We start from the raw sequence: 25892 nt of genomic DNA, 5'->3' as shown, positions 1-25892 counted from the left end.
TTGCATGATCACTTGAACGTACGGAAACTTTGCAGTCGTTGGATCCCACACAATTTGACCGAAGCTCAAAAACAGGCTCGTGTTAAATGGTGCAAAGAAATGCTCAAGAAATTCAACCGAGGTCGGTCAAATTTGGTACAAATGTGGTCTACAACATCGTTACTGGGGACGAAACGTGGATCTATTCGTACGAGCCTGAACGTAAACAACAATCCACTGTTTGGGTGTTTCAAAGTGAGCCGAAACCAACAAAAGTTGTTCGTTCACACAATGCTGCCAAGCAAATAATTGCTTGTTTCTTCAGTTATACCGGACATGTGGCAACCGTGGCTTTAGAAGATCGAAGGACTGTAAATGCTGATCGGTATACAACAATTTGTTTGCCAGAAGTCATCAATGAATTGCATAGAACAAACCGAAATCGTCGCATCATCCTTCATCATGACAACGCCAGCTGTCACTCAGCACGTCAAACGCACGTTGATTTTATATCCAGTAAAAATTTCGAATTGATGACTCATTGTCCGTATTCACCTGATTTATCACCTAATGACTTCTTTTTGTTCCCAAACATCAAATATAAGATGCGTGGTGAGCGATTTGTGTCGCCTGAAACAGCTGTTGAAGCATTCCGAACACTGTTTTCTGAGGTTACAGCCTCAGAGTGGAAAAAATGCTTCGAAAATTGGTTCGAGCGTATGCAAAAGTGTATCGATCTTAAAGGCGAATACTTTGAAAAACAATAAAACCATTTACCAAATTTTACATGTTTTTTTCATATTGTTTGTAGAAACTTTCCCAGCAGCCTACGTATTTACCTAATGTTCTTCACAACATATATCAAGTTCAAGGTTATTGGAGGAGCCTCCCCTATTCGAAATTTTTACCTGTAGTATGGATTAGCTATACGATGGAACCGTGATTCAGTAGAGAAAATTAAAACTGCAATTTGCTACGTTCAACCATTAACCATAGAAACCATAGAAACCGTTCAACCATAGAAAAAAATCCAAAACACGAATTCGACTAAAGAGGCTAGAGAATACAGCTGAAGTGAATCCAAAAAGATCTATTAGAGGTATATCTTCTATCCGGAAACTAACGGAGCTTTCTGATTTAAACTGTGGGCTTGTGGAATCTCATGTTGTAATTTTTTTTAAGTTGATACAACTGTCAGTGACATCTGTGTCAAATTTCATGAAGCTACACTCATTAGTAAACAATTTAAAATAGTTTTTGTTAGACGGTGATTGTTGTTTACGGCGATTTTTACGATGTCGAAATCAGTTGATCAAAGAATTTGCATTAAATTTTGTGTTGTGAACCAAATAAACTTCACGCAAACGTTGGAAATGTTAAGAAAGGCACACCCTGAGGATTGTCTATCATGAACAAGAGTTTTTGAGTAGCATAAGGCGTTCAAAGAAGGCCGTGAAGCTGTCGATGATGAATCACGATCTGGACGCCCATCGACATCAACTGACGACGAACACGTCGCCCAAGTAAAGGCATTGGTGCCCAAAAATCGTCGTATGTCCGTCAGAGAGTTAGCAGCTGATGTGGAAATCTCAAAAACACAATGCCATGTCCTTTGTGGCGCAATTGTGGCGCGACAACAACTGGTTTTGCACCACGATAATGCGCCAGCTCACATCGTTGATTGTTCGTGAATTTTTGGCCAAAAACTCAGTCAATATCGCTCCACAAACTCCGTATTCGCCTGATATGGCTCCGTGCGACTTTTTCCTATTCCCAAAACTCAAGTTGCCGCTCCTAGGGTATTCTTTTTTGAGTCAATTGAAGCCATAAAAGAAAATTCGCTGCGTGAACTGAAGGCTATACCACAAAGCGCGTTCGCGGGGGCGTTCGAGGACTGGAAGAAGCATATGCGTATTGCTTCCAATGGGGAATACTTTGAAGGCGACAAAATAAATATTAAATGTTAAGAAACCAAACCGGCAATAAGAGTGAGAACGCAGTTGATGATGCGTGTTAGTCAACAATTTGTGACTAACCAATTATTACATGCAAGTAGTGAACAAAGGAATTCGTTCATACATAATTTAATTAACAAAAGAGATGGACAAAGAGTCCTTCGTACGTTTCGGCCCCGCTTCTGGCCATCTTTAGCGATACATAAAGATAAAATTTCTTACGATTTTCTTCCGACAATCAACATTATAAAGTCTTTCACCACTCCTCATATCTCCTCAAGTTCAAATGATGAGGTAAAATGATGAGAAAAACCAGGAGATTCCAGTATGTAAATGTAAATGTGAATGTGAAGGTACCAACCTCCTGTAATTCAATATATTAACGTTATACTGTTTATTACTAATATAGCATCCTGAAAGAAACACTCACCACAGTCATGAAGAAACATGAGAAACTAACAACTATCATCACAATAGTTCCGAAAAGTTAAATAATACACGCTAAATTGAACAGTAGAAGAGCAAAAGCGTCGCACAGTGGTCCAAAACTTGAAAAACGCGCGCAAAAGTAAATTTTCACTTAATATAGTATATATATATATCAAAATTGAAAGTTTGATGTTTTATTAAATAGAAGTTGTATTAAATAAGATGTAAAACTATAATTTTTCAAATATAATTTGTTTAATATTAAAATTTGTTTATTAAAATAGAAATATTATAATTATTGTAATCGAAATTAATATTAAAGAAATATAAGTTATTTCTTTCTAATAAAGTATAACAATAAAATATAATTTTGAATTCATAACTACAAGATGTAATAATTATAAATCTTAATAATAATCATTTTCCAATTCTTCAAAGTCTGAATCTTCCGCTTGTTCTATTTCCTTATCTTCCAAAATGAATTCTTCAGTTGGACTACAATAAAATAGATACAAACTGAATTATTTCTGAGTTTAATTTCTCATGTTCATTATCTTTTTTGTAATTGATGAAACTTATATAAGGATCAGAAGTTAAAAGCAAGCGATGAAAAAGATCCTCATTCGTTTTCGTTCGAGATATTTTACGTGTATGTTGCTCCCTGTACCTTCTTATATCTTTGTATCTTGCTTCCTGAGCTTCTTCTGATAATTCTCCTATTGGCAAAATAGCGTGACTGATTATAGAAGATCCGTGAAATAAAATCTTGTGAACCGATATTGGCATATTGTACCATTCATAAAGATTGATGTATTTTTTAGCTGTTTTTGAACAAAAGTTTTCAAATGTTTGCACTTTTATTTCGTATTTGCTATTTATTACTTTTAAAATTATCCCGAATCTTTTAATTATATCTTTATCTACACCTGTTATTTCTGCTGACAATCTAGAATTCGAAAAAAATCGTCTTGCAGTGTTGCCATCATTTGAAGTTCCAAAGCCTGGTTTTGGAACATCAACAATTAATCCCATTTGTTCTTTAAATCTTTTTTGAATAAGTTGTTTTTTTTTCGCGAATATTTCTTTATCAGATTTTTTATTCGCCATGATTTTAGTTCTAATCTATAAGAAATATGAAGTATGCATTCAAAGAAGCGAATATATGCATGTAACACAGATAGATCACATTTAAAAGCATTTTCGTTTTCTCTTTTATCTTGAATGTATTTTATTTTATTCATCTCAGAAAGTGTGCACTGACATATGTAGCAGCGCACAAATGAAGAATTTGTTAATGCGTTGCATACTTTTCCATCTACCATAGTGAGTTGCAAACAAAATTTAATATTAACAGTTCCTAAAACAAATGATTGTAAATCGTTAATTTTTTGCTGCAAATATTGCTCTTCATATTTAGATAATTCTTCAGTTTCATGGATCCATTGCAACTTAATAGGTCTACAAAATCGGGCTGAGGATGGTTTAGGATTTCTCCATAATATCTTATTAGTGCCATGTTCAACTAATCTAAGAGGTACAATTGAAGAAATAAAAACATTTGCGTCTGATAAAGATTCTGTTTGAAATTTCTGTTTATAGGCTGAAAATCCAGAAGCGCCATCAAATCCCCATTTACAATATAAAGTAAGATGTGGTTCTGAGTTATATTGAAGAGGTTCAAGTATCTTCAAAATTCTTTCCGAAGTTTTGTTTAATAAACTTTGTAAGTCAACCTCACATTTAGCTTCCGTAATTGTTATATTATCGGAATAAATCAATTTCTTCGCATTTAAGACGTGATTGTAAGGAGGATACAAATCACAATCATTAAGTTTTGCTGTGCTTCTCAATTCCATATATTGATATTTTTTTAGATTTAAAGAAATTAACAGTGAAAGAGCTTCTTCTGGCCATAAAGATTTATGTTTCTCAGAGGATTTCTTCAATTTACTTAATATTTTTTGACTCTCTGAGGGAGAAACAGTAGTACTATCTATTAATAATTTAGCAGCACTTTTGTATCCCTCTTCGCGAAGTTTCATAGCTGCTGCAAACGATAATTCGGCACTTGATACCTTCTCTCTGATTTCTTGAGTTCTTCTTCTTTTACTTGAAATTGAACAATCAATAAAATCCTTCGGTGGACGTCCAAGTTTTTCTTTTTCTACATCGAATCATAATAATAATAATAAGAAAAATTAGATTGATATGCATGACTAACACAAGTAAGAGAAGAAATTCCATTTTCGACAACCTCTATCGGCGCGCAGAAACGTTTATAGAACTGAAAAATGTATTTAAAAATCGACACAGTAATATTATTAATGACCAAGATCTGCTTTGACCAAAACTGGCATTTCTTGCTTATTTATAATAAATATAATGTACCTAAAGATGTACCTGAAATACAACGGCGTATTATCCCGGGAAATTCTATTTCTTTCATTAACCAGTCATTGTATTTCTTCACGAAATCTGTATTTATTTGATGAACAGACCACCAACGGTAAAAGTAAGGTGCAAAAAAGAAACTTTGAATATAACTTGTTAACTGATTATACGTTTTTGAGTTTTCATTAATAGAAAAAACTTCTTGTAAATAATCCAGAACACGATTTTTCTTTTCTCTTTCATTATGATATTTTACTATTATTTCGTGAAGCATTAGACGAGTAAGTTTTATTATACACATATTTTAGCTCTTTATACAGTATGCAATAAGTAACACTAAAAACCGTCTAATTGTAAGAGTCACTGCAGCGAAATTGAGACTGAATGGTTATGTTGGAAAGTACCAAGAAAAGATTGCGTAATATTCATTCATTTTTTTTAATATATGACGAATAGTTTACGAGATTCGCTTTGAGCGCAGTCAAGCGCAGAAACGATTATATTTTTATCGTTTACACAACAACCTGCAGCAATCTGCAGTTATATTTAAATTTTTTATATAACAGAAATCATAAATTATTAAATAAGTTAAATATTATCGTGTACTTTTGTCTACGTGCGCGTTTTTCAAGTTTTGGACCACTGTGCGTCATATGATACCAACCATCAGCAGAACAATAAGACTTCGCTGTCCTTCTCGAAACATTCAAAATATACCGCAGTCAAAAACACAATAAATATTGATGAATAAATAACTTCTTATGTGTTGTATTTCAAAAGTTCCGTTAGTTTCCGGACAGAAAGTACAACATCAATAGAAAGACAAGTATATGATCCAAGAATCGATGCTTCACGATGTAAGTATGAGAAAATGTTACGTCAATTAGAATTATGCTTAAAACTTTGAAAACGTTTTTCTCGACATGTTTCTAAAAACGGTAATCAATATATAACCAATATATCTCAATAACGGATTGATTTATTTGAAATTTTCCACAGAAAATCTTAATAGAATTATCTAGTTTTTATCGTAAGATTTTTTCTGATACTTAGTTTCTTTTTCGCAGTCAAAAACAAATAACGTTTTTGGTGAAAAAATTAATATGATGACTATGACCAGCTGCCATTTTGTTCAATAAAAACGCAATATTTCGAAAAACGACAAAGTATGACAAAAACTAGATTTATGTTTCAACTTTATATATTTTCTGCGATTTTCTTTTCAAATAAGTTCTATAGGAGCAATAGTGATTACTGCATACGCAGTTTTCAAAACCGATATTTACAAAATATTGCATAGTACCGCCATATTGTGACATTTTTAAATAAAACTTAAATTTTTAAATAGAGGAAAGTATATTGTGGTAAATGTGAAGAAGAACTCCTTCCTCTCCGATTTTGCTGTACTTTGGTAAGACGACGCTAATAGCGATAATAGTGTATCTCTGGACGCACCTTTCAAATTATGTTATTTTTCTAACTTACCAATCAGACACCTATCACGTGACCTTCGATATCACTCTGTATCACTCCAGTCACGTCACCGCGCATGCTCGGTCAGTGTGTGCTACGCCTGTAGACTATCGGTATGACAGATTTCCTAAACTGTCACTTTTTAACACTTGTAACTTTCTTTCTAGGTGAGAGCGACGATTTTAACTTATAGATTCGTGTTTTATCCACAAAAATACACAAGTTTGCAAAATTTCAGCAAAATCGGAGAGGAAGGAGCTCTTCTTCATATTTACCTATAATGATTGCAATGAAACACACACACACACACACACACACACACAATCTCTCTATTTCTTTCCGTTTTATCGCAAAAAATTCGTAAAGTTAGTCATTGTTTTGACTCGTCTACATAGGTATACAGGGTCCGCCAAAAGTATGGAAACCCCTAAATTTTACGAAGACTATGAAGTTTAGAGAAAATTGCTTCAGACAAAAGTTCTATGGTTTCAAATAGCGCATTACACAGCAATATCAGTATGACCTTGAAGAGTGTTGTCAAGGTCACATGAAGGTCATCTTCAATTTCTTACATGGAAATACCCATTTTTTATTGCATATTCTTGTAGCTTATCTCGAGAGCTTTTCGAAACATTATCATATAGCCTTTTTTCATGAAGTACTTTTCGAGATATGGAGCTTGAAAGTTACAATATCGTGGGTTTGATCGTTTTATGCGCTGTACACACGTCGACACTTTTGTGTCTAGATCGAGTGTATGCATTAAGTGTCGACGTGTGTACAGCGCTTGAGACCGTGTCGCTAAAGAAAATTGCAGTGTCTCAATTGTTTCTGCAACTCACGTATGGACACGTCCAAACGAGTATTGCATGGCGCTCTAGTGTATTTCCAATCAGACGGAAATTTTTAGCGAGTGTCGCGATAATGTCGAAGTTTGACTGGACGAAAGTAAAAACAAAACTTTTAATTTCCCTTTTGGAAAGACTCCCGCACCTATGGGACGTCTCGCAAGCTAATTATAAAAATAGTTCAAATCGTACAGCTTCAATTGAACAACTCGCGCAGCAATTTAATACTGATTCTGAAGAAATCATCTCTCTTTTTTCACCCATTCCTTCATCTATAATTTTCTTTTTGTCTTCTATGTTTTTGTTACGTCCAGAGCTCCGTGAGCTCCAGGAAGGGCGTAACCAAACGCCTCTCGAGGTTCGTTGGCACTTACAAGGGGAGGATCAAGGTGTGACCCCTCAGATTTCGTTCAACTTTTAATAAGTTGTTGTACACCCTTCCCACTAACAAACCGTCATGTAACTCTTGCCAATATGCAGTAGTTTACGAGTTGCAAGTAGCGAGCGTATCCCGGCGAAGAAGGCGCCGGACTAATACGCTGGACGTCGCTCGTTCGAATCTTGTTTTTTTTGTAATGAAATGAGGTTTTATATAAATAAATACGTCACGCTAAATGATATTCTTATATTAAATGTATAGTATAATTGTTTCTTGCATTATTAATTATCAGTATCAGTATATGTGTGTGTGTGCGGGAGGGGGGTGCGTGCGTGCGTGCGTGTGTGTGTATGTGTGTAAGTAAAGAATATATAATATTATTCATCGCTTTCGTCATTGGTATGATATCGCCTCCATTCAAGTTTCGAATGTTAGAATTCTTTGTCTGTTCCTCCACTCGAACGACAACTACTGTCTGGATTTAACGTTTTCAACCGATATATTAGGATATAGAACTCCAAACTCTAACAAGTAAACATCAAGCGAAATCATGAGACAAACATGTTGTTCTGCGCGTCACTTATAAACTTTCTCGCGTATAGGTGAGGTGTTCCGATAACTATTTTGCTCGCTCGTGTTTACCTCACCTATAACCGACATTGTGTAAGCGACCCAATCGTTGTGTGCGATCACACGGGTATTCGGACGGCATTAATGCCGTTGTTCGTACATACGAGTATAAACTATTTTCGTGAAGTTAGTTTTATGAAGACACACACACACGCGCGCGCGAGCACACACACACTCATACACGCATACATACGCACGCACAAGCACGCACACACACACACACAAAAGAGGTGTAAATCCGACCGTGCAACCTCCACGCGGTACACCTTGGGGAATTCTAATGCCGGCGGTACTGTGTAACCTTCAAGCCTTATAAGTCAAAAAGTACGTAAGAGAAAAAAATTTATTATAGCGTTTCGAAAAGCTCTTGAGCTAAGCTACAAGAATATGTAATAAAAAATAGGGGTTTCCATTTAAGATTTTTATATTGACCATGACCGGGCTTTCCAAGGTCATACCAAGGTCAAATATATATCATCATCTAATAGATTGTTTTAAGCCCTATACTTTTTGTTTGAAACATTTTTGCACTAAATCATTATTTTCCAAGATTTTTAACCGTTCCGGAACTTTTTGCCAGCACTGTATATATATATATATATATATATATATATATATATGTCTACATTATCTATTTCATATCACTTACAACGTTCTTGTATTGGTCTATTACAATTCAATTTTTCCACCTATTTCATCTTTTCCGTAGATTTTAAATTAAAGTTATAGAAATATCTGCGATCTATGATATCTTAAGATATTAATATCATTTCTACCTAAAACAATAAGTAATAAATAAGTGCAACATGTAATGTATACATCTATCCGTCTATTGTTATTAATGAAGGAAGCATCTAAAAGTAGTCTGTCTCGCCGCATAGTAATCTGTTATACGACACATTCAACTTGACTTTTGACATATTAAAGTTCTCTTTTGTTCGTTACAAAATATGTTTTACCTGTTATGATGTAGTCATCTGTTATTAAGAGAAGATGCGGACAAAATGTGTTGCGTAAAGAATTCGGTCACATGGACGGGCACAAATAACGTATATACGTAGGCGTTTGTAATTAATTCTCGAAAATGATTTCTCGGAACGCAACTTTATTATACATGGTTGAATTCGTAAAAAAATAAGCTTTCTATTTGTGATAAAAAAATTTCAAAATTCTGAAAAAAGTGATGAGTGGTGGGGGTATTTTGAAAAATAAAAAACTAAAAAATTTTTTTCCTTATTCTCTTTTAAAGTACTCTCAAAGCCATTCATTTTTTATTCGAAAACAATTTTTCTATCTTTAATAGTTTCCAAGATATTCGCCTCGAAAGATAAACACCGACTTCTTCAAAGGGGTGGTTAACCCCCTAAAAGTGAGTTAGGGCACGTATAAAAAAATACGTGTCCCTTATTTTGAGCTGGAAAACAACATATTCAAAGCTCATCAAAATCGGAGGGGGACACTTCCGTATCTTTCCTTGTTAGAGCCTGTCACTACTGTGCAATGTACTGTGTCTGAGCGCGCGAATTTTAGACGATACGATTAGTCAATTTTAAACGCTTCTCATTTAAAAACTATTGTAGTCTCAACATTTTGGTATTAGAAAATTCGTCTCCAAATACTCTCAAGAATCTCTCATTAACGGCTGTCGCACTTGTTCTGGGACACCCTGTATATATATATATATATATATATATATATATATATATATATAATTATCAAGTAGGAGTGGTTGGACGTATGAGGCGGGGATCAGTATCGGATGATGTCTATTACGGGTAATTAGTGGGACTACCGTATTAAGAGGAACGTTTCTTAGAGCAGCCCTCAAGGTAGCTAAGTCTATGGGATCGGGTCCGATGACGAAGGCGAAAGGAGGAAGGGGGAGGGCGAACGTGGGGAAGCAATCGAGGATTCGCTCTCGCAAAGCTTCGAGGCCAGCCTCATAAAGTTGCCTCAGTTCACCAAAGGAGGGAAAGGTTAAGTTGTGAATCTCTGCGGGTACCTGGATGGGAGATACAGGGGGAGGATCCGGATGCTTTTCGAAATCTGAAGGAAGCAAGTACTGATCGAGCTCAGGAGAGGGGATGGGAAAATACCACCTAGGGGACAGTTCTGGGAGAGTAAAAGAGGAGTTCCTGGGAGACGAGGGTGGTTCAGCGTATGTCGAAGAGGATGGTGAAATGAAGGATTCGTGAGATGTTGGAGGAAATGAAAGAGAAGTAGGGAAAGGTGTGTGTATAGTTGCGCGGTCAGTACAATCTCGACAGGGGGACCGCAGTGGGATTAATGCAGAATTGTTCCATCTCCGCGAGTGTTTAAACGCCGATGGTTCCGGGGAAACTGTCCCTTGGTCGGTTGAAAGAGGTTCCTGCGGGGAAGTCGTGATTTCGCCTCCACGTTTTAAATGAGCCACTTGAAAAGGGGAAAATGGAATAAAATTTTTGTTCACTACTATTATAAAACTGAAGGTAATAGTCGGTGAAGATGAATTCAAGGGGAAGGGGGGAGGGGGAGAGAGAGAGAGAGAAGTAAAACCAGTGTCCCGATTTCACTTACTTTCTTCGATGCTGGAAAATCTTCAGATGTGGTTTCTGGAGTGGTCGCCTCTGCCCAGAGAGCCAACCCGTCCGGAGGATCTTCGGATCGGTGTCACCAGTGAAATATAACCATACTGGAACGCGCACTGCTTTGTTCTCGCGCGGTCAGAGCTGTGCGAGTGAGATAGTTAGGCCAGGCACGTGTTATTCTTGTCTAACTAACAGTCCTAATCACGTGACGTGATATACCACCCAGTCTGAGAACATTGCCTTTACATACATTTTCTACACATTGAAATTCTATTTTATCAAAGGAAATTTGTAATAAATAATAGTTTTCAGAATCGAAAACTAAAATAATGTATATAACAAAAAATGAAATTGTTATATGTAGTAATACAAAAATATTCTCATGTTTTGTAGTATTTTATTATATTTTGTATTATCTTATATTTTGTATTTGTTATATTTGGATGTATTTATGAAATACAATTATAAAAATGCAAAAAAATCCCATAAATAACTTTATTATCTTAAAATTATTTAACGTTATATTGTTTTGCATAAATAAGATAATACACTACTCACAAAAATTAGAGGAACACCAAACTTTTCTTAAAAAAATAGGCAAACTTCAGCAGCTGTAACTTTGTTAAAAATGAACGAAATTTAAATTTAAAAAAAGGATTTTAAAGCTTGAAACTTCTACTTTCGAACGGTTGCCATGAGTTTAAATTTCTGTGACGTTTGGTAATTTTTACATAGAAAAAACTGCGAATTGGACAAAATAAGAAATTTTCTTTTCACTTTGAAGGTCTGTCACGTATAAAAAAATGTGCGAAAATTCTCGGCTTTTATTGTAAAAGATTGAAGTTTTCTCTACAAAACGCTTTTTTAAAAATGTTTACGAGTTTTTGTTACTGAGTTATCGCCGATTAAATAAAAATTGGCATTGTTTACTTTGATTGCTCATAACTTCGGTAAAAATCATCGCACAGCAATTTAAAAAACGGATTCTTAAAGCTGAAACTTTGCTCTATTGAACGGTATACTTGCCCAAATTTTTTCGAAAACATGTAACCATGCTGAAAATGGATGAATATAACGTAAAAATGAATGATTTTTCACTTTGTCATTTTGACCTTAAAAACAATCGTACAGAATGACAAACAAAATTTGTTCTTCACATTTTTTTAATACTTTTCAATACCATGAATTTGATAAAAATTTGCCGAATAGCTATGATTTTTTTCATGGTGGCCACTGTGGTTTTATGGGACAAAACTAAGAAATTGCTAAATTTCAGTAAGATAAAATGGAAAATAATGTTAATTAATGTTAAAAAATTGATTTCTAGCGCACTATAATAATCTTTATTAAGTCAGCAATAACAAAGTACACACTTTTCTACCAAAGGTTTAAAAAATTTGTGAACCGCCGACGTTAGTTTTATCCAAAGCGTACCACGTGGAGGTCGCACGGTCGGATTTACGCTTCGTTTTGTGCGTGCGTGTGTGTGCGTATGTATTATGTGGAGTGTATCAGTGATTAATGCAAGATGGAGTGATTAACGCTAAAAAGAATTTAATAACGTGTATTTCCGCCTCTATTCAAAATGACTGCTCGCAATCGATTTCGCATATTGATGCAACGACGTATTGCTCTTTGAGGGATTCGCTGCCAAGTTCGGCAAAGAACTGTGACAAGCGAAGCCATATCGACGATGTTGGGATAGTTTTCGCGTACTTGGCGCTCTAACATATCCCAAACATGCTCGATTGGATTCAAATCGGGACTCATTGGAGGATGCAATAATGTATCGATTTGATGGTTTCTCAGAAACTGTTGGGTGTAACGAGCAGTGTGCGGTCGTGCGTTGTCATGCACTAGGTGAAACCGTTGACCAATTCGATTTCTAATTGGTAGAACATATGGCTCTAGTATTTCATGAACATATCGTCTAGAAGTTAATCCTGGTGGAGGGATAATTACAAGAGGTGTTCGTGAAAATCGAGATATTCCTGCTAATACCATTACAGAACCACCATGAAAAGCTCGAACTGGTCTGTTGCAGTTTTCGGAATAGCGTTCTCCTTGACGTCGCCAAACTCGGGCTCGTCTGTCATTGCCAAAAAGGCAAAATCTAGACTCATCCGTAAACAGTACAGAATTCCATTGCCTAGGTCGCCTACTGACTAAAGAATGAGCATAATGTAATCGTAGGCGACGATGACGATGGGTAAAGTATGGAACTTGCACTAGTCGACGAGCGTGCAATCCCGCTTCTCTCAAACGATTTCTTATCGTTGAAGCCGAGATCGGATGCTGTCGACCATAATTAATATCGTCGGCAATTCTACGTGCGCATACAAAGCGATTCTGTATAACTTGCCGGACGATCATTCGATCTTCCCGAGCGCTTGTCTCACGAAAACGGCCCTGACTCGGCCGTCTGTGGTATGAGCCAGTCTCTCGAAACCGGGAATAAATCCGATTAATGACGGACGGACTTACTCCAAACTGGTTGGCAACGTACCGTTGACTGTGATTCTCCTGTAGGAGAGTCACAATACGAGCACGATCTGTCTCAGATAAATGACGCATAGGCATCGTAAAAGAACAACGAGCAGAAAACGGAAGTAGGAGAAAACAGAATAGATAAAAGAAAAGAAGAAATGTAAAAATAAGTAAAGGAATAAGTAAAAACCTTAACTAGTGATACATCAGACAGTATCAAAAATCGCCAATAGAATAACTGAACAGCTCAGTATACGTATGCGTATGTAAGCATAAGCACATGTGAGTACGAATGCGCGATCTTAAGTAATGTAGCTGAACTCTTTCACTTACGAGAAACGTCTTACGTCTTGTCGCCGCCTAACGGCAACTCTCTTGCCCCCTTTCTTAAAGAGGTTTCGTCCATCACCTTAGGACATATTTTATTAAGGCCACATGGCCTCTGTACCCGCGCGGTCGCACTTATCGCAGCGTGTGAAGTGTTTCATTCAGCTATTACATTTTCCCTCTAAATGTGTTATTTCTTTTGGGAGCAAGGAACCGTGGAGTCTCTTGGACGTAACATTTTCTTTTTATCACGATACAAGCGACTACCACAACAGCGAGCATACGTTATTCCATATTGACTGATTTAAATCGACTCCCAATCTAGATCGCCTAGGCGAAATGTAGAGAAGTGTAGACAGACGCGATACTTTTTGCTGATATCTAGACCCAACATAAGTGTATGACACTACTCTATCCTCAAAAATTGCAATACGTATGGACGGTAATGACACTGATCTAGACATAAGTGTCCGCTCTAGGTGTTATCGTGTATACACGCTATTAGAGTACATTCTGAAAGTGGCTTCCATTGACTTCCTGACAGTATGCCAATCTTTGATAGAACGCAGAAATAGCTCTACGATTATATTCAGCAGGTATTAAAGCTGTTTCATCCCTTATCCGCTGCCTCAATTCTTGGATACTTTGAGGTTTTGTTTCGTAAACCTTACTTTTCAGGTACCCCAAAAGTAATAATCAAGAGGACTTAGATCTGGTGACCGAGGTGGCCAATCTTCTCCCTCATTTTGGTTCCTTCTTCCTATCCACCTTCGTGGGAAAACCTCATTTAAAATTCGGCGTGGTCTTGCACCAAAATGAGGCGGAGCTCCATCATATTGAAAACCATATTTGAGTAAGTTATTCGGAAAAATATTTTGTATGGCTGGAATTATTTCATCTACAAGTAATCTCTCGTATATTTGAGCATTAAGATTTCCCTCCAAAAAAACGGCCCTATCAAATAACCATCTATAATGCCACACCATACATTTACTTTTTGTGAGTATTGCGTGTGAGTTTCCCGCATCCAATTTGGATTTTCATCCGACCACAAGCGAAAATTTTGATTATTAACCTCTCCTGTCAATGTGAAGGTTGCCTCGTCTGTGAAAACAATATGATAAAGAAAGTTGGGCGAGGCATCTATTAGCTCCATCATTCTTGCACAGAAGCGCAAACGAAGCTCATTATCTCCATCTTGCAATTTTTGAACGTGCTGTACTTTGTATGGATGTAATTTATTTTTTCTTAAAATTCTGTTGACGGATCTGGGTGTAATATCGTGAGCTTGAGGTGCTCTTCTAACAGATGTTACGTCCAGAGCTCCGTGAGCTCGAGGAAAGGGCGCAACCAGACGCCTCTCGAGGTACGTAGGCACACAGCCGCAGTATCTCGTGTGTTCGAGCCGACCGATACGCTTCGATTTGTGGGTCAACGACTAGGTCGATCTACCCTAATAGTCGAAACGGTCATCTCGATGGTCCTTTTTAGGTAAGGGAAATGAAACCCTATTACCAAGGATAGGACCTGTACGATATGTCAAGGAAAAGGGTGAAGCGAGGGTAATTAACTAAATGAAATTTGGTTAGCTATTACTAAGTAACAATAATATATTTTGTCAAACAGACATTAAGTACATAAATCAGAAATAGATAATTCTTATAATGCAACTGATTATAATTTGAGTATGGATTACAGATTTGATCATAATTGCAACTCTTACGATTGCAATTTCACTTTAAATAAAAAGAACTACAATTTTGATCAAAATGAGAAAATGGAAACATATTCAACTAAAGGTGTCAGAATGTCCACGGAGAGGGGTGAATAACGCTCGTTACTATCGCTAAATTGTGCTGTTTCTTCGGTTGTTGTCGGTTCGGGGTAGGGTGCCCCTTGGCCGAACGTCACAAATTTTGCCAATGATTCTGTCGGCGAACTACTCCGTCCGCGATTAATATTGGCCACTTAAAACGGAAATAAGAACAGAATAGACTTTGATCGAAATTTACGAAAAGAAACCACGAACGGTTAGAGGGGAGTAAATGAAATTAATATGCAACGTAGGCTTACTTTTCTTTGAACTGCTCTTCGGATGGAGTTGATCTTCAATAGGTTAGTTGAGGCAGCCAACCAAGCCAGAGATTCTTCAAATGCAGTCTAACACTGACTCTATTATTTTAACAGTAACGATATGCGGATTGCAGACTGACCAAAGATTGAAGGAACTCTGACCAAATTGTTCCCTTTATATAGGGCTAAAAAAGTGTAGGTGGGGGTTATTCTTTTCCCAGAAAAGAAGGAAATAAAAAAAAGGTTGTTTCTAACTAAACGTTCGTGGCTTCTGTATTACCGTGGTATCTGATGGATTTATGATATCGTCTTCAAATGTCAAAGTGCGGCACTTGTTGAAAATCCCTTCGCTGACCATATTGCAATCCATGTTCGCGTTTCCTTTTAGTCTATTTGCATCGTATGTTTAGTTCGCATCTGCCCATGTATGGCAGAACTTCTCGGTATTTAAATTCGGTGGATTACTTTATTGCCGTCAGCGGGTCACGTTTCTTAAGTACCGCTCCGTTTTTCCAGGTCTGGAGCGGTCTTCGCTAAGTGATTCTACCTATTAACTCCGGTTGTTTATTGCCTATCGAGTGTTCCGGCCGAGCGCAGCTGGGGTTGGAAAAACTGTGAGCCTTATGGTTTGCGTAACGCCTGTCCACTTGGCCCCTGCGCTCGTCCGGTCGTTCTTTCCGTTGGTGGGGATTAATTCCTATTTGTTACTTTCCCCTATTTCTAAGTTTAATATTTTTTTTCCTATGGAAGCGAGGAACCGTGGAGTCTTCTGGACGTAACACAGACATATGGGGATTTTCAATAAAACTCTGCAGAACATCAAGTTGTTTATTCTCTTTATTTCCAGATAATGATCTGCCGGATCTATACTGCATTCACGGAGAGACCACGCTTCGCGCAGCTTTGGGCAGAGTGGAGGGAACTCGAGCGCGCTACCTACTGTCGTATGCGCTATTATCGTACTCTTGGGCTCCGGGGCATAATATATTCTCTATAAATGGAGTAAAGTAGGTGAAATAATTTGGACATCGCACTATCATTATATCATACATATTTGTTTGGCTTCACATAACGCTGCACGAACGACTGCTGTAATGACTACCTCTCGAATGTACGAAATAACATTAGTGTTTGGACGCGGGTCCCTTCAACCGGCTGTAGCCGGCTCTGGCCTACGAGACGCCACGTCCATTTGCCGACGTGAAGAGGGCAGGATCTGACCGTACCAGACGAAAAGCGTGGTCGTTCTCTCCGTGAACGCAGTATAGAGCGATTATTTACACTACCAGTTTCTTGAAAACGCTGTATTGTTTTCGAAACAGTGGATTTATTAATTTGCCAATTCAGAAAAGTCTCATTAAATAATCAAACTATTTCAGTTAATGATCGTTTATTATCACCCCATCACGCATCATGAGGACAATGATTCTTTCACGCTCCGAAAAGTTATTAGCCATTTTTTTAGTTAAACGATTAATATTTACTTTATTACTTTCCGACCTAAGAAGACAAAAGTTCTCAGCAGAAGCGGAGAGTGCTCTACTCTGAACGCTATCACCCTATCTGAATGATTATGCGCGAGAAAATAACACCCTACACCTTGGTTGCATTTTATACCCCGTGGAAGTATCGATAAGGGAGTCAGGAGGAGGGGAGGGGAAAGGGGAGGGGAAGATAGAGCAATTGGTATTGGAAGCTTTTATTGGACCCTCAGGAAAGAATTCAATTCCTCCTGATTATTACTTTTAGATAATGCTGATGCCGGAGATACCGTAACTTTCAAGCTCCATAACTCGAAAAGTACTTCATGAAAAAAGGCTACATTATAGTGTTTTGGAAAGCTCTCGAGATAGGCTACACGAATATGCAATAAAGAATGGGGATTTCCATTTAAGAAATTGAAGATGACTTTCATGTGACCTTGACAATACTCTTCAAGGTCATACTGATATTACTGTGTAATGCGCTATTTGAAACCATACAACTTTTGTCTGAAGCAATTTTCTCTAAAATGCATAGTCCTCGTAAAATTTAAGGGTTTCCATACTTTTGCCGGACTCTGTATGTAACCCTTTAAGAAAAGAATTTTTTCGCTCACAAACCCACTTCCAGTCCAGACTAAAAATTGAAAAGAAAAGTATTTGATATATATCTGTGTCAGAATCGATCTAGCTTGCGCAGATTTTTTAACTTACGTGACGCTCTGATAAGAGCAAGCGTGATGCTTGGAGAGGCTCAGCAAATAGCGTAAGGATGGGAGACTGACGAGGTTGATAAAAGTCCTCTTGTTTCAAAGTAACAATACATAGTGATTTATTCCATTTTCTCACTGATACAATGAGTTATCCAGTAGGTGCGGTCGGTCGTAGATGACATGTCGAACTGGAACAATCTTCCTCGCGGTGAAGTTTTCAGCTGCACCGAATTCGCGGATCGCAAATCTTGAAGAGTTTTGAGACTGTCGCTCTCGCGGGGCGGATATCTTGAACCGACGGACGACGGATATCTTGACGCGGGCAGCTGGGCGGACACGAACACGAACACGCGACCGATAATATCGAGTCCCCGCGCTGGATAGAATAACAATCAAAGAAAAATAATAAAACAATAAATGAGATACATATATGTTACGTCCAGCAGACTCCTCACTTCCAACGAAATATAATAAGTAATCTAAAAATAATTCAACGAATAATGTCCCGGGTCACAATAAGTTCGGTCACGTGTGACCGGAAGCCTCGCGGCTGCAGTAAGAGATAATCCCTTTTCTTAGAATGAAAAAAATAATATAGTGTAAGACCTACGTACATTCGGAACACCAAGTACGTAGAATACGTAGCGTAGAGCCACTTCCTGAGCGTGCGTACTAAGGGACAAATAATAAGCGGGATGGAAGCGGGGCGACATGCGTAGATCGACCTCAACTAGCGCGGCGATCTATCATAGGTGATCGAACGATAAAGCGATTCCTTGGCACACGCACAGTGCCCAGATTTCTATGTGTAACGCGATAATTGGCTCGCCCGCCTTGCGTGGCAGGGAGAGGCCGGCTCTTGATCCATCGGCGAAAAAGACAAGGGCGAATTCGGTTAAGCACGTTGAAGTGTATACTTATAAGAGGAAATACAGTGTTGAACTTTCATCGTCAGTGTCTTATTGAATTTCCCGGTTTTCTAATCCTGTCAACCGTTAGATTGGCTGGAGATCAACGATTTTCGGGATCTCGGCTCAAATATTAATAGACGATTTACAATAGTTAATCCCTGAGACGAATATTCTCACAGGGGCCGCGAGTTCTTGGACACGCGCCCGGCCGGGCACGAGGCTTTCGGCTAGAAGCACATCCGGCTTAAGGAAACGGACGCGGTGTCGGAACGATGGATCTATGACTAACAAAGAATTAGCACCTCATAGACCCATCTGTCGATACCGACTAATTACCATAAGGGATGCCCAGCCGCTACCGAAAAATAATTCCTGGAAAAGGAATACCCCTTTCTTACACCATTCTTCCCATATAAAAAAACGACCACCCACCTAGAGATCATTCGTTTTTCCTGAACTCTCCGATCAAGTACGAAAGGTCTACTTGTATCAAGTCCTCGGAACGCGGTAGCTAATCGGGAAGAAGTACAACAGTGCTCAGTTACCAGTCCGAACGGTCTCTGAGTCTCGTGACTGTGTCCGGATCAGTGCCAACGCTTCATTTACCATGGGTCTGGCCCCCTTGGCTCCCTGTTCCAGGACAACAGTTAACAAACACAGCATTTCAAGAACTTCAACTGAGAAATATCAAGTAAGCGAACCTTTCGTACTCAGTCTCTCCTTTTCTTTCCTCTTTTTCCGTTTTCTTTCTTTTCTTTGTTTCAACTTCACCGACGCCTGAACCGGCCTATACTTTACTGAAATATTATTTGAATCTATGAAATCACGACCCAAAACAACTCTCCCTATGTCTTTATCTCTTCTTCCTTTTCTCTTTACTGTTGGATTCTAATCTGCCGATACTTCCTTTCTTCCTTTACTTCTTCCGTTTGACCTTTTGAAGTGGCTCCCACCAAAAGAACTAGGAGCGCGACTCTCCCTTCGCGACCGAATCTCAGGAACCATCGGAGAGCGTACAACCGACCATCTGGGAGCGAACCGCCCCAAAAACGGAGCAACGCCATCGAGACCATTCCGCGGTCACCCTCTCCAACTCTATCTTCTGGATTGTCCGTCGTAATCGTCGGCTCACCTACCCGACATTCATCACTTTCAGTCTGCATAATCGATTCCCCTTCTCGCTCATCAGCATCTGTCCGAATTCTAGACTCCCCTACATCTCCACATTCATCCTCGCCTCCTCCTCAATCCCCTAGGTCTTCTTTTCCTCCCATTTCCCCGTCATCGTCTTGTTCCATCCCTTACTCAAACTCCCCTTCTCCAATTCTTCCCAGGTCCACTTCTTCGTCCAGTTCCGTTTCTTTAATTCGGGTTTCACTACCCACTTTTCTCCGGTCCTCCCCTTCATCCTCTTTCGTGGCTTCTTCCCCCTGGTATTCGCCAATCCATCCATCCACAGCGGATGCTGAAGAATATCCGGATACCTCTTTTCCTTCTCCGATACCTCCAGTCCAAGGAATCACGGCGCAGTTTGGTGAATTTCCCTCTGAAGACTATTTGAGGGATTTTTCCCGTCAATCTATCCAATTTGTAGGTGAAAGGTTCTTGGACCTGTTCCCTACATATACCGCGCCCTTGCCTCCTTATCCCCTCCTCCTTGGGCCTGATTCCATCAACATTCCACAACTCAGGATCGCCCTCCAAATCGCAGGTCCTAATACGATAGTTCCCCTTATAACACCCAACCAACGATATCCCGTACTTATCTCCGCCTCCCTCATCCTCTGATTTTTACTCAAGTATGAGTAATAATAGAATTTGTACATTTTCTCAGACCACGAAAACAATGTCAGTTTTTTTTTAAATTATAACTGTATTAACTTCTAAACTCACTCCCAAAAAAGCGGTACACTAAAATTTAGGGAAAAACTTACCAACCTTCAAATGATCATAACTTGGTAAATAATGAAGATAAAAATATGTTCAAAAATGCAAAATGAAGCTTCAAGTATCCACTTTAAGAATATTTGAATGGCAATTATGGTCGGCCATTTGATTCAAAATGGCGGATGACAAAATGAGAGGATGCAAAAGTGATAACCGAAAGTCCGAGTTTGTAACGGTGCATGGCGTGAATTAGATATCGCAGCCTAATGGGACCAAATGCAAATGAAAATATAGAGTGTTATCTTTAAAATGCTTTTTACCGAGCTCGATGCGATCATTTTTCGCTGAGTTGTGCAACTTTAAAAAAGAAAACACTCTGTTAAGTAAATTTGGAGTATCTCAACAAAAAATGATCGCATCGAGCTTTGTAAAAAAGCGTTTTAAAGATAAAACTCTATACTTTTATATGCATTTAGTCCCATTGGGCTGCAATACCTACTTTACACCATGTGCCATCGCAAACTCGAATCTTCATTTATCAATTTCGCATGCTCTCCCTTTCCGCCATTTTAAAAAATTCGTCGTGCACAATTTCAATTTAAATTGCGAAAAGTAGGGTTTCAAAGCTTTAAAACCGTTTTTGAAATTTTGTGCTAGGATAGTTAGGTACCGAGATATTCAATTTCGAATTTGCAATATCTTCGACTCAGCAAGGCCTGAGGAATTAGAAAACCCTGCGGTTCGTTTAGTTCTTTTATAATTCCAACTGCTGCGTTCATTATTCTTTATACTCCAAATCCTTCTTATGTGGTGTGTGCGTGTGTGGGTGTAGGTGTATGTAGGTGTGTGTGTGTGTGTGTGTGTGAGTGTGTGTGTATCACAAGGATGAGGACCCCGTGATTTGTCAGTTCCACAGTAATTTAAGACTCCACTGCACTGCGCGCGCGCACACACACACACACACACCACAAGGAGGGTTTGGAGTCTTAAATTACTGTGGAACTGACGCACCACGGGGTCCTCATCCTTGTGATACACATACACACACACACACACACACACACACACCTACATACACCTACACCCACACACGCACACACCACATAAGAAGGATTTGGAGTATAAAGAATAATGAACGCAGCAGTTGGAATTATAAAAGAACTAAACGAACCGCAGGGTTTTCTAATTCCTCAGGCCTTGCTGAGTCGAAGATATTGCAAATTCGAAATTGAATATCTCGGTACCTAACTATCCTAGCACAAAATTTCAAAAACGGTTTTAAAGCTTTGAAACCCTACTTTTCGCAATTTAAATCGAAATTGTGCACGACGAATTTTTTAAAATGGCGGAAAGGGAGAGCATGCGAAATTGATAAATGAAGATTCGAGTTTGCGATGGCACATGGTGTAAAGTAGGTATTGCAGCCCAATGGGACTAAATGCATATAAAAGTATAGAGTTTTATCTTTAAAACGCTTTTTTACAAAGCTCGATGCGATCATTTTTTGTTGAGATACTCCAAATTTACTTAACAGAGTGTTTTCTTTTTTAAAGTTGCACAACTCAGCGAAAAATGATCGCATCGAGCTCGGTAAAAAGCATTTTAAAGATAACACTCTATATTTTCATTTGCATTTGGTCCCATTAGGCTGCGATATCTAATTCACGCCATGCACCGTTACAAACTCGGACTTTCGGTTATCACTTTTGCATCCTCTCATTTTGTCATCCGCCATTTTGAATCAAATGGCCGACCATAATTGCCATTCAAATATTCTTAAAGTGGATACTTGAAGCTTCATTTTGCATTTTTGAACATATTTTTATCTTCATTATTTACCAAGTTATGATCATTTGAAGGTTGGTAAATTTTTCCCTAAATTTTAGTGTACCGCCTTTTTGGGAGTGAGTGTATAATTGCGATTAGAAATAAAATTTATAATATTGCTTTGAATATACAATAGATGTATTCCGACGTCATTTTACTTGTACAATTTCAAATATAGAGTGTTAAGGTATTTTAAAAGGAGCGACTTCAGTTATTGATCATCTTCTACTCACTCCCCTTCCCACAACAGGTCGTATGGGTCCTATCCCAGGTAAAAGGGATTCAGTTCCCTGACCTAAAAAGGACCGAGCAAACCTTTCCGAGCATAGAGTACAATCGACTCCCAGGTCGTTGACTCAAACGCCGGATAACATTGGTCAGCTCGACTCTTGTTTTGAGGCCCGAGTGCCACAAAGCTAGAGAGGCGTTTGTTGCGCTCTTCCCTCGAGTTCACGAAGCTCTGTACGGAACATATACTCGAATTGTCGCTTGGTGTGCCAGTGCACTAGCACGCTGTACAACACGATACAGAAATGAGCGGACGCTCAGGACCGTCAGGCCCGTGATCGCGGGGCTGACGTACCAAATGCGGAATAATTCGCAGAATCTACCGGATCGAAACCGGCAAAAAGCAAGAGTTGCGATATGATTTGAAAGCGACGCGCGAAATCTCGGAAATTATCCAAGAATTCCGAGAAATTATGCGTTCAGTCGCGAGACTTGGCACTCGTCCGACTATGGGCACGGAGCGGAGGTCGCGAACGCAAGAAAAAACTAAGGAAAATAAATCGCGTGAGATAGATTTCACAGAGCGATCGACAGCGTGCTGTCGATCACAATTCACGAGCGACTAACGAGCGATTTTTGTGCAACGACAGCTCCGATTCGGCGGAATTCGTCTTTGTGTTTCTCTATCGCTCGGCGAAGTGAAGTTGTTCATGAGATCCTTTCCTCTCATTCGCTTAGAACAATCAGCTGGAGAGCGAGATGGAAAGCAAACGACTTTGTTTCAACGCGCTTAAATCATAACAAATAATTCTCGAGTTAAATCGACGAATAGATCGCTTTCTTGAATATTCTGTAAAAGTTTGATCGAATCCCAAACAATATCACATTTAAATTATTTGACTTTATTTATTTAAGGATAAGAGAAGTCGTCTTTTTGTATAAAAGGCATTCTGTGAGAAAAAATGCGAATTTTATAATTCGTACTTTTTAAACGTTGAAAAACATAAAATTGTAGTATAATCCTCTTTATACGACCAAACTGGCTAATACAAAACCTGCCGTCACTACGTTTCGACCAACAATTCGGTCCTTTTCAAGTGACAAAACTACATGAAAATCGTTTTCTAAAAAATTACATACTTTTGTTGTACAATAACGAATATAACAATTAAAGATTTTCAATATTAAACAACTTACTGTCTGACATCGATTCTTATCACATTCTTCACTCCATATCTTACTAGTCTACTATATGAAAATCGCTTCCTAAAATCAAACATAATCAGTTATTCAAATTAAAAGTTCAATATTAAACTAAAACCTTACTGTGTGAAAACGATTTTTAACACAACATCGCTGAGAACAATCTGACATTTTTGTGAACCATCCATGACTACAATAAAATTGTAGATTTAACTTGCTTAACTTTATATGTATCATCAGAATTTGTAAAAATATTTTATTCCATTGTGATTAGGTTACATCCAATCTAAATTAAAAGTTAAAAGTAACATCTGAAGAGATACAGACGATTTAATGATGAAAGTGTTACAGATTCGATCAAAAATTTTATATTGGATGAAAGAAAGAGCCAAAACTAAATAGTGTCAAAAAGACTTTTCGTGTATCGTATTTTGTTTCATGAATTTTATTTCATATTACAGTTTCTGAAAACAATTTCATCTTATTTTATGACAATGAGAGCAGTAATTGCCGAATAAAACAGTTTAAGTGGCTCGTTTAAATAATGAGAATGTAAGTATGAGTATAAGTGGGAATGTGGTGTGTAGAAATAAGAAGTAATGAGAAGTAATAAGAAGTATATGAAGATATGGTTAAACAAATCATAAAAATGATAATTAACATGTAATTAAATTAATTAATATATTTTCAAATTGATATATAAATATAAACAATATGATATTGTAGAATGATTTATTATAAATATATTAGATATTATGAAATATATATTAATACTTTATTTTGCATGGTAGAAACAAACAAACATTGAAGCAGCTGAAGCCACTACGTTATTCTTTCTTCTTGTCTTTTATTTAATGTATCGTGTAAAATATATATATTAATTGTTTCTGTAATAAAATTTATTACTACTTACAATCACAAATATTTGTTAGTAATTACTTAAGTTCTAATGTTAACCTTCTTATAATATTTAATGCAGATGATAGAAGAAAATAATTTTTATTTTATAATGTTTAAAACAATGTATCAAGAGACACGGTAGTGTCTCGCGCCAAGTATACGCGCAGCGAGACCGCACCATGACTCTTTTACGCGAAGCGACGCTTTCGCAGACACTTAGATTATTAGATCTCAATAACCGTTGAACGGATGAACTTCTAAGTAGGCTTAATGGATAGCTTGCGGTCGAATTATATAATAAAAGTGTTTTTATTTGTCTTGTACGTGCCCTACGAGCGGAGATATGGCAATGCAAAGTCTGAAATTGGAAAATTTCATTTCAAGAGACACGGTAGTGTCTCGCGCCAAGTATACGCGAAGCGAGACCGACCGGGTATCTTTACGCGAAGCGACGTTTTCAGACACGCTTAGATTATCAGATCTTAATAACCTCTGAAAAGATCATTTTCAGAGTAACCTCAATAGATAGCTTGGGATCGAATTATATAAGAAAAGTTTTTTTATTTTTTTTTCTATGTGCATTACGAGTGCAGATATTACGATGCAAATCTGAAATTAGAAAATTTTCGATTAAGAAACGTCGTTATCATTACCGTCGTCGTCGTTTGTGCAGTACATTTTTCTATTCCTAGATGGCAGCAGCAGCAGTCGATCTTTTAATATATAAGGTACTCATTGCAGTAGATATATAGGGCGGGTTCTGACCCATGGGGCAACGAAGGGGGGTGAGGGGGGGCTGAGTCAGCAGGGGGAGGGGGCTGAGTCAGCACGGGGAGGGGGGCTGAGTCAGCGGGGGGGAATGTTCAAGGTCACAGGGGAGATGAATCAGCAGGAGGGTGCTGACTCAGCAGGGGTATCATGTTCACATCGGAGGGATGAATCAGCACGGGGGGGTCGTATATTGTTACATGTGGTACAGAGCTATTGTTACCTATTGCATCATCAGCACTACTTTTATATACGCTTGGACCTGCACAAACATGTTCAAGGTCAGGTGACGTGTCATCGTTTTTTCTCGGAACGCGCCCCGAAACTGCGTAGTAGCGCAAATGGTGGCTGCGCTATTGTGTTACATAGTGCAACATCAGCACATTACATAGTGCAACATCAGCACAATGTTATATACGTTTGGACCTGCACGACC

General features: G+C 38.2%; 1 protein-coding gene across 3 annotated transcripts in view; it reads left to right on the top strand.

The window, feature by feature from the left end:
* The window catches only part of LOC105287899 (odorant receptor 49b-like), a 133411-nt gene extending 109071 nt beyond the window's left edge, over positions 1–24340 (top strand). For 2 of the 3 annotated variants that reach the window (XM_026970383.1, XM_026970380.1), the window contains one exon: positions 16386–16917. In XM_026970383.1, coding sequence (XP_026826184.1) covers positions 16386–16535 — 150 coding nt within the window. In that variant the 3' untranslated portion in view covers positions 16536–16917. Of the gene's footprint in view, positions 1–16385; positions 16918–24249 lie in introns of those variants that run through there. The other variant, XM_026970382.1, reaches the window with a different exon arrangement.
* Positions 24341–25892: the final 1552 nt, after the last annotated feature.

Source organism: Ooceraea biroi, chromosome 6 (genome assembly GCF_003672135.1).
Source record: "Ooceraea biroi isolate clonal line C1 chromosome 6, Obir_v5.4, whole genome shotgun sequence".
Classification (NCBI taxonomy): Eukaryota; Metazoa; Arthropoda; class Insecta; order Hymenoptera; family Formicidae; genus Ooceraea; species Ooceraea biroi.
This window is presented reverse-complemented; position numbering and strand designations above follow the sequence as displayed.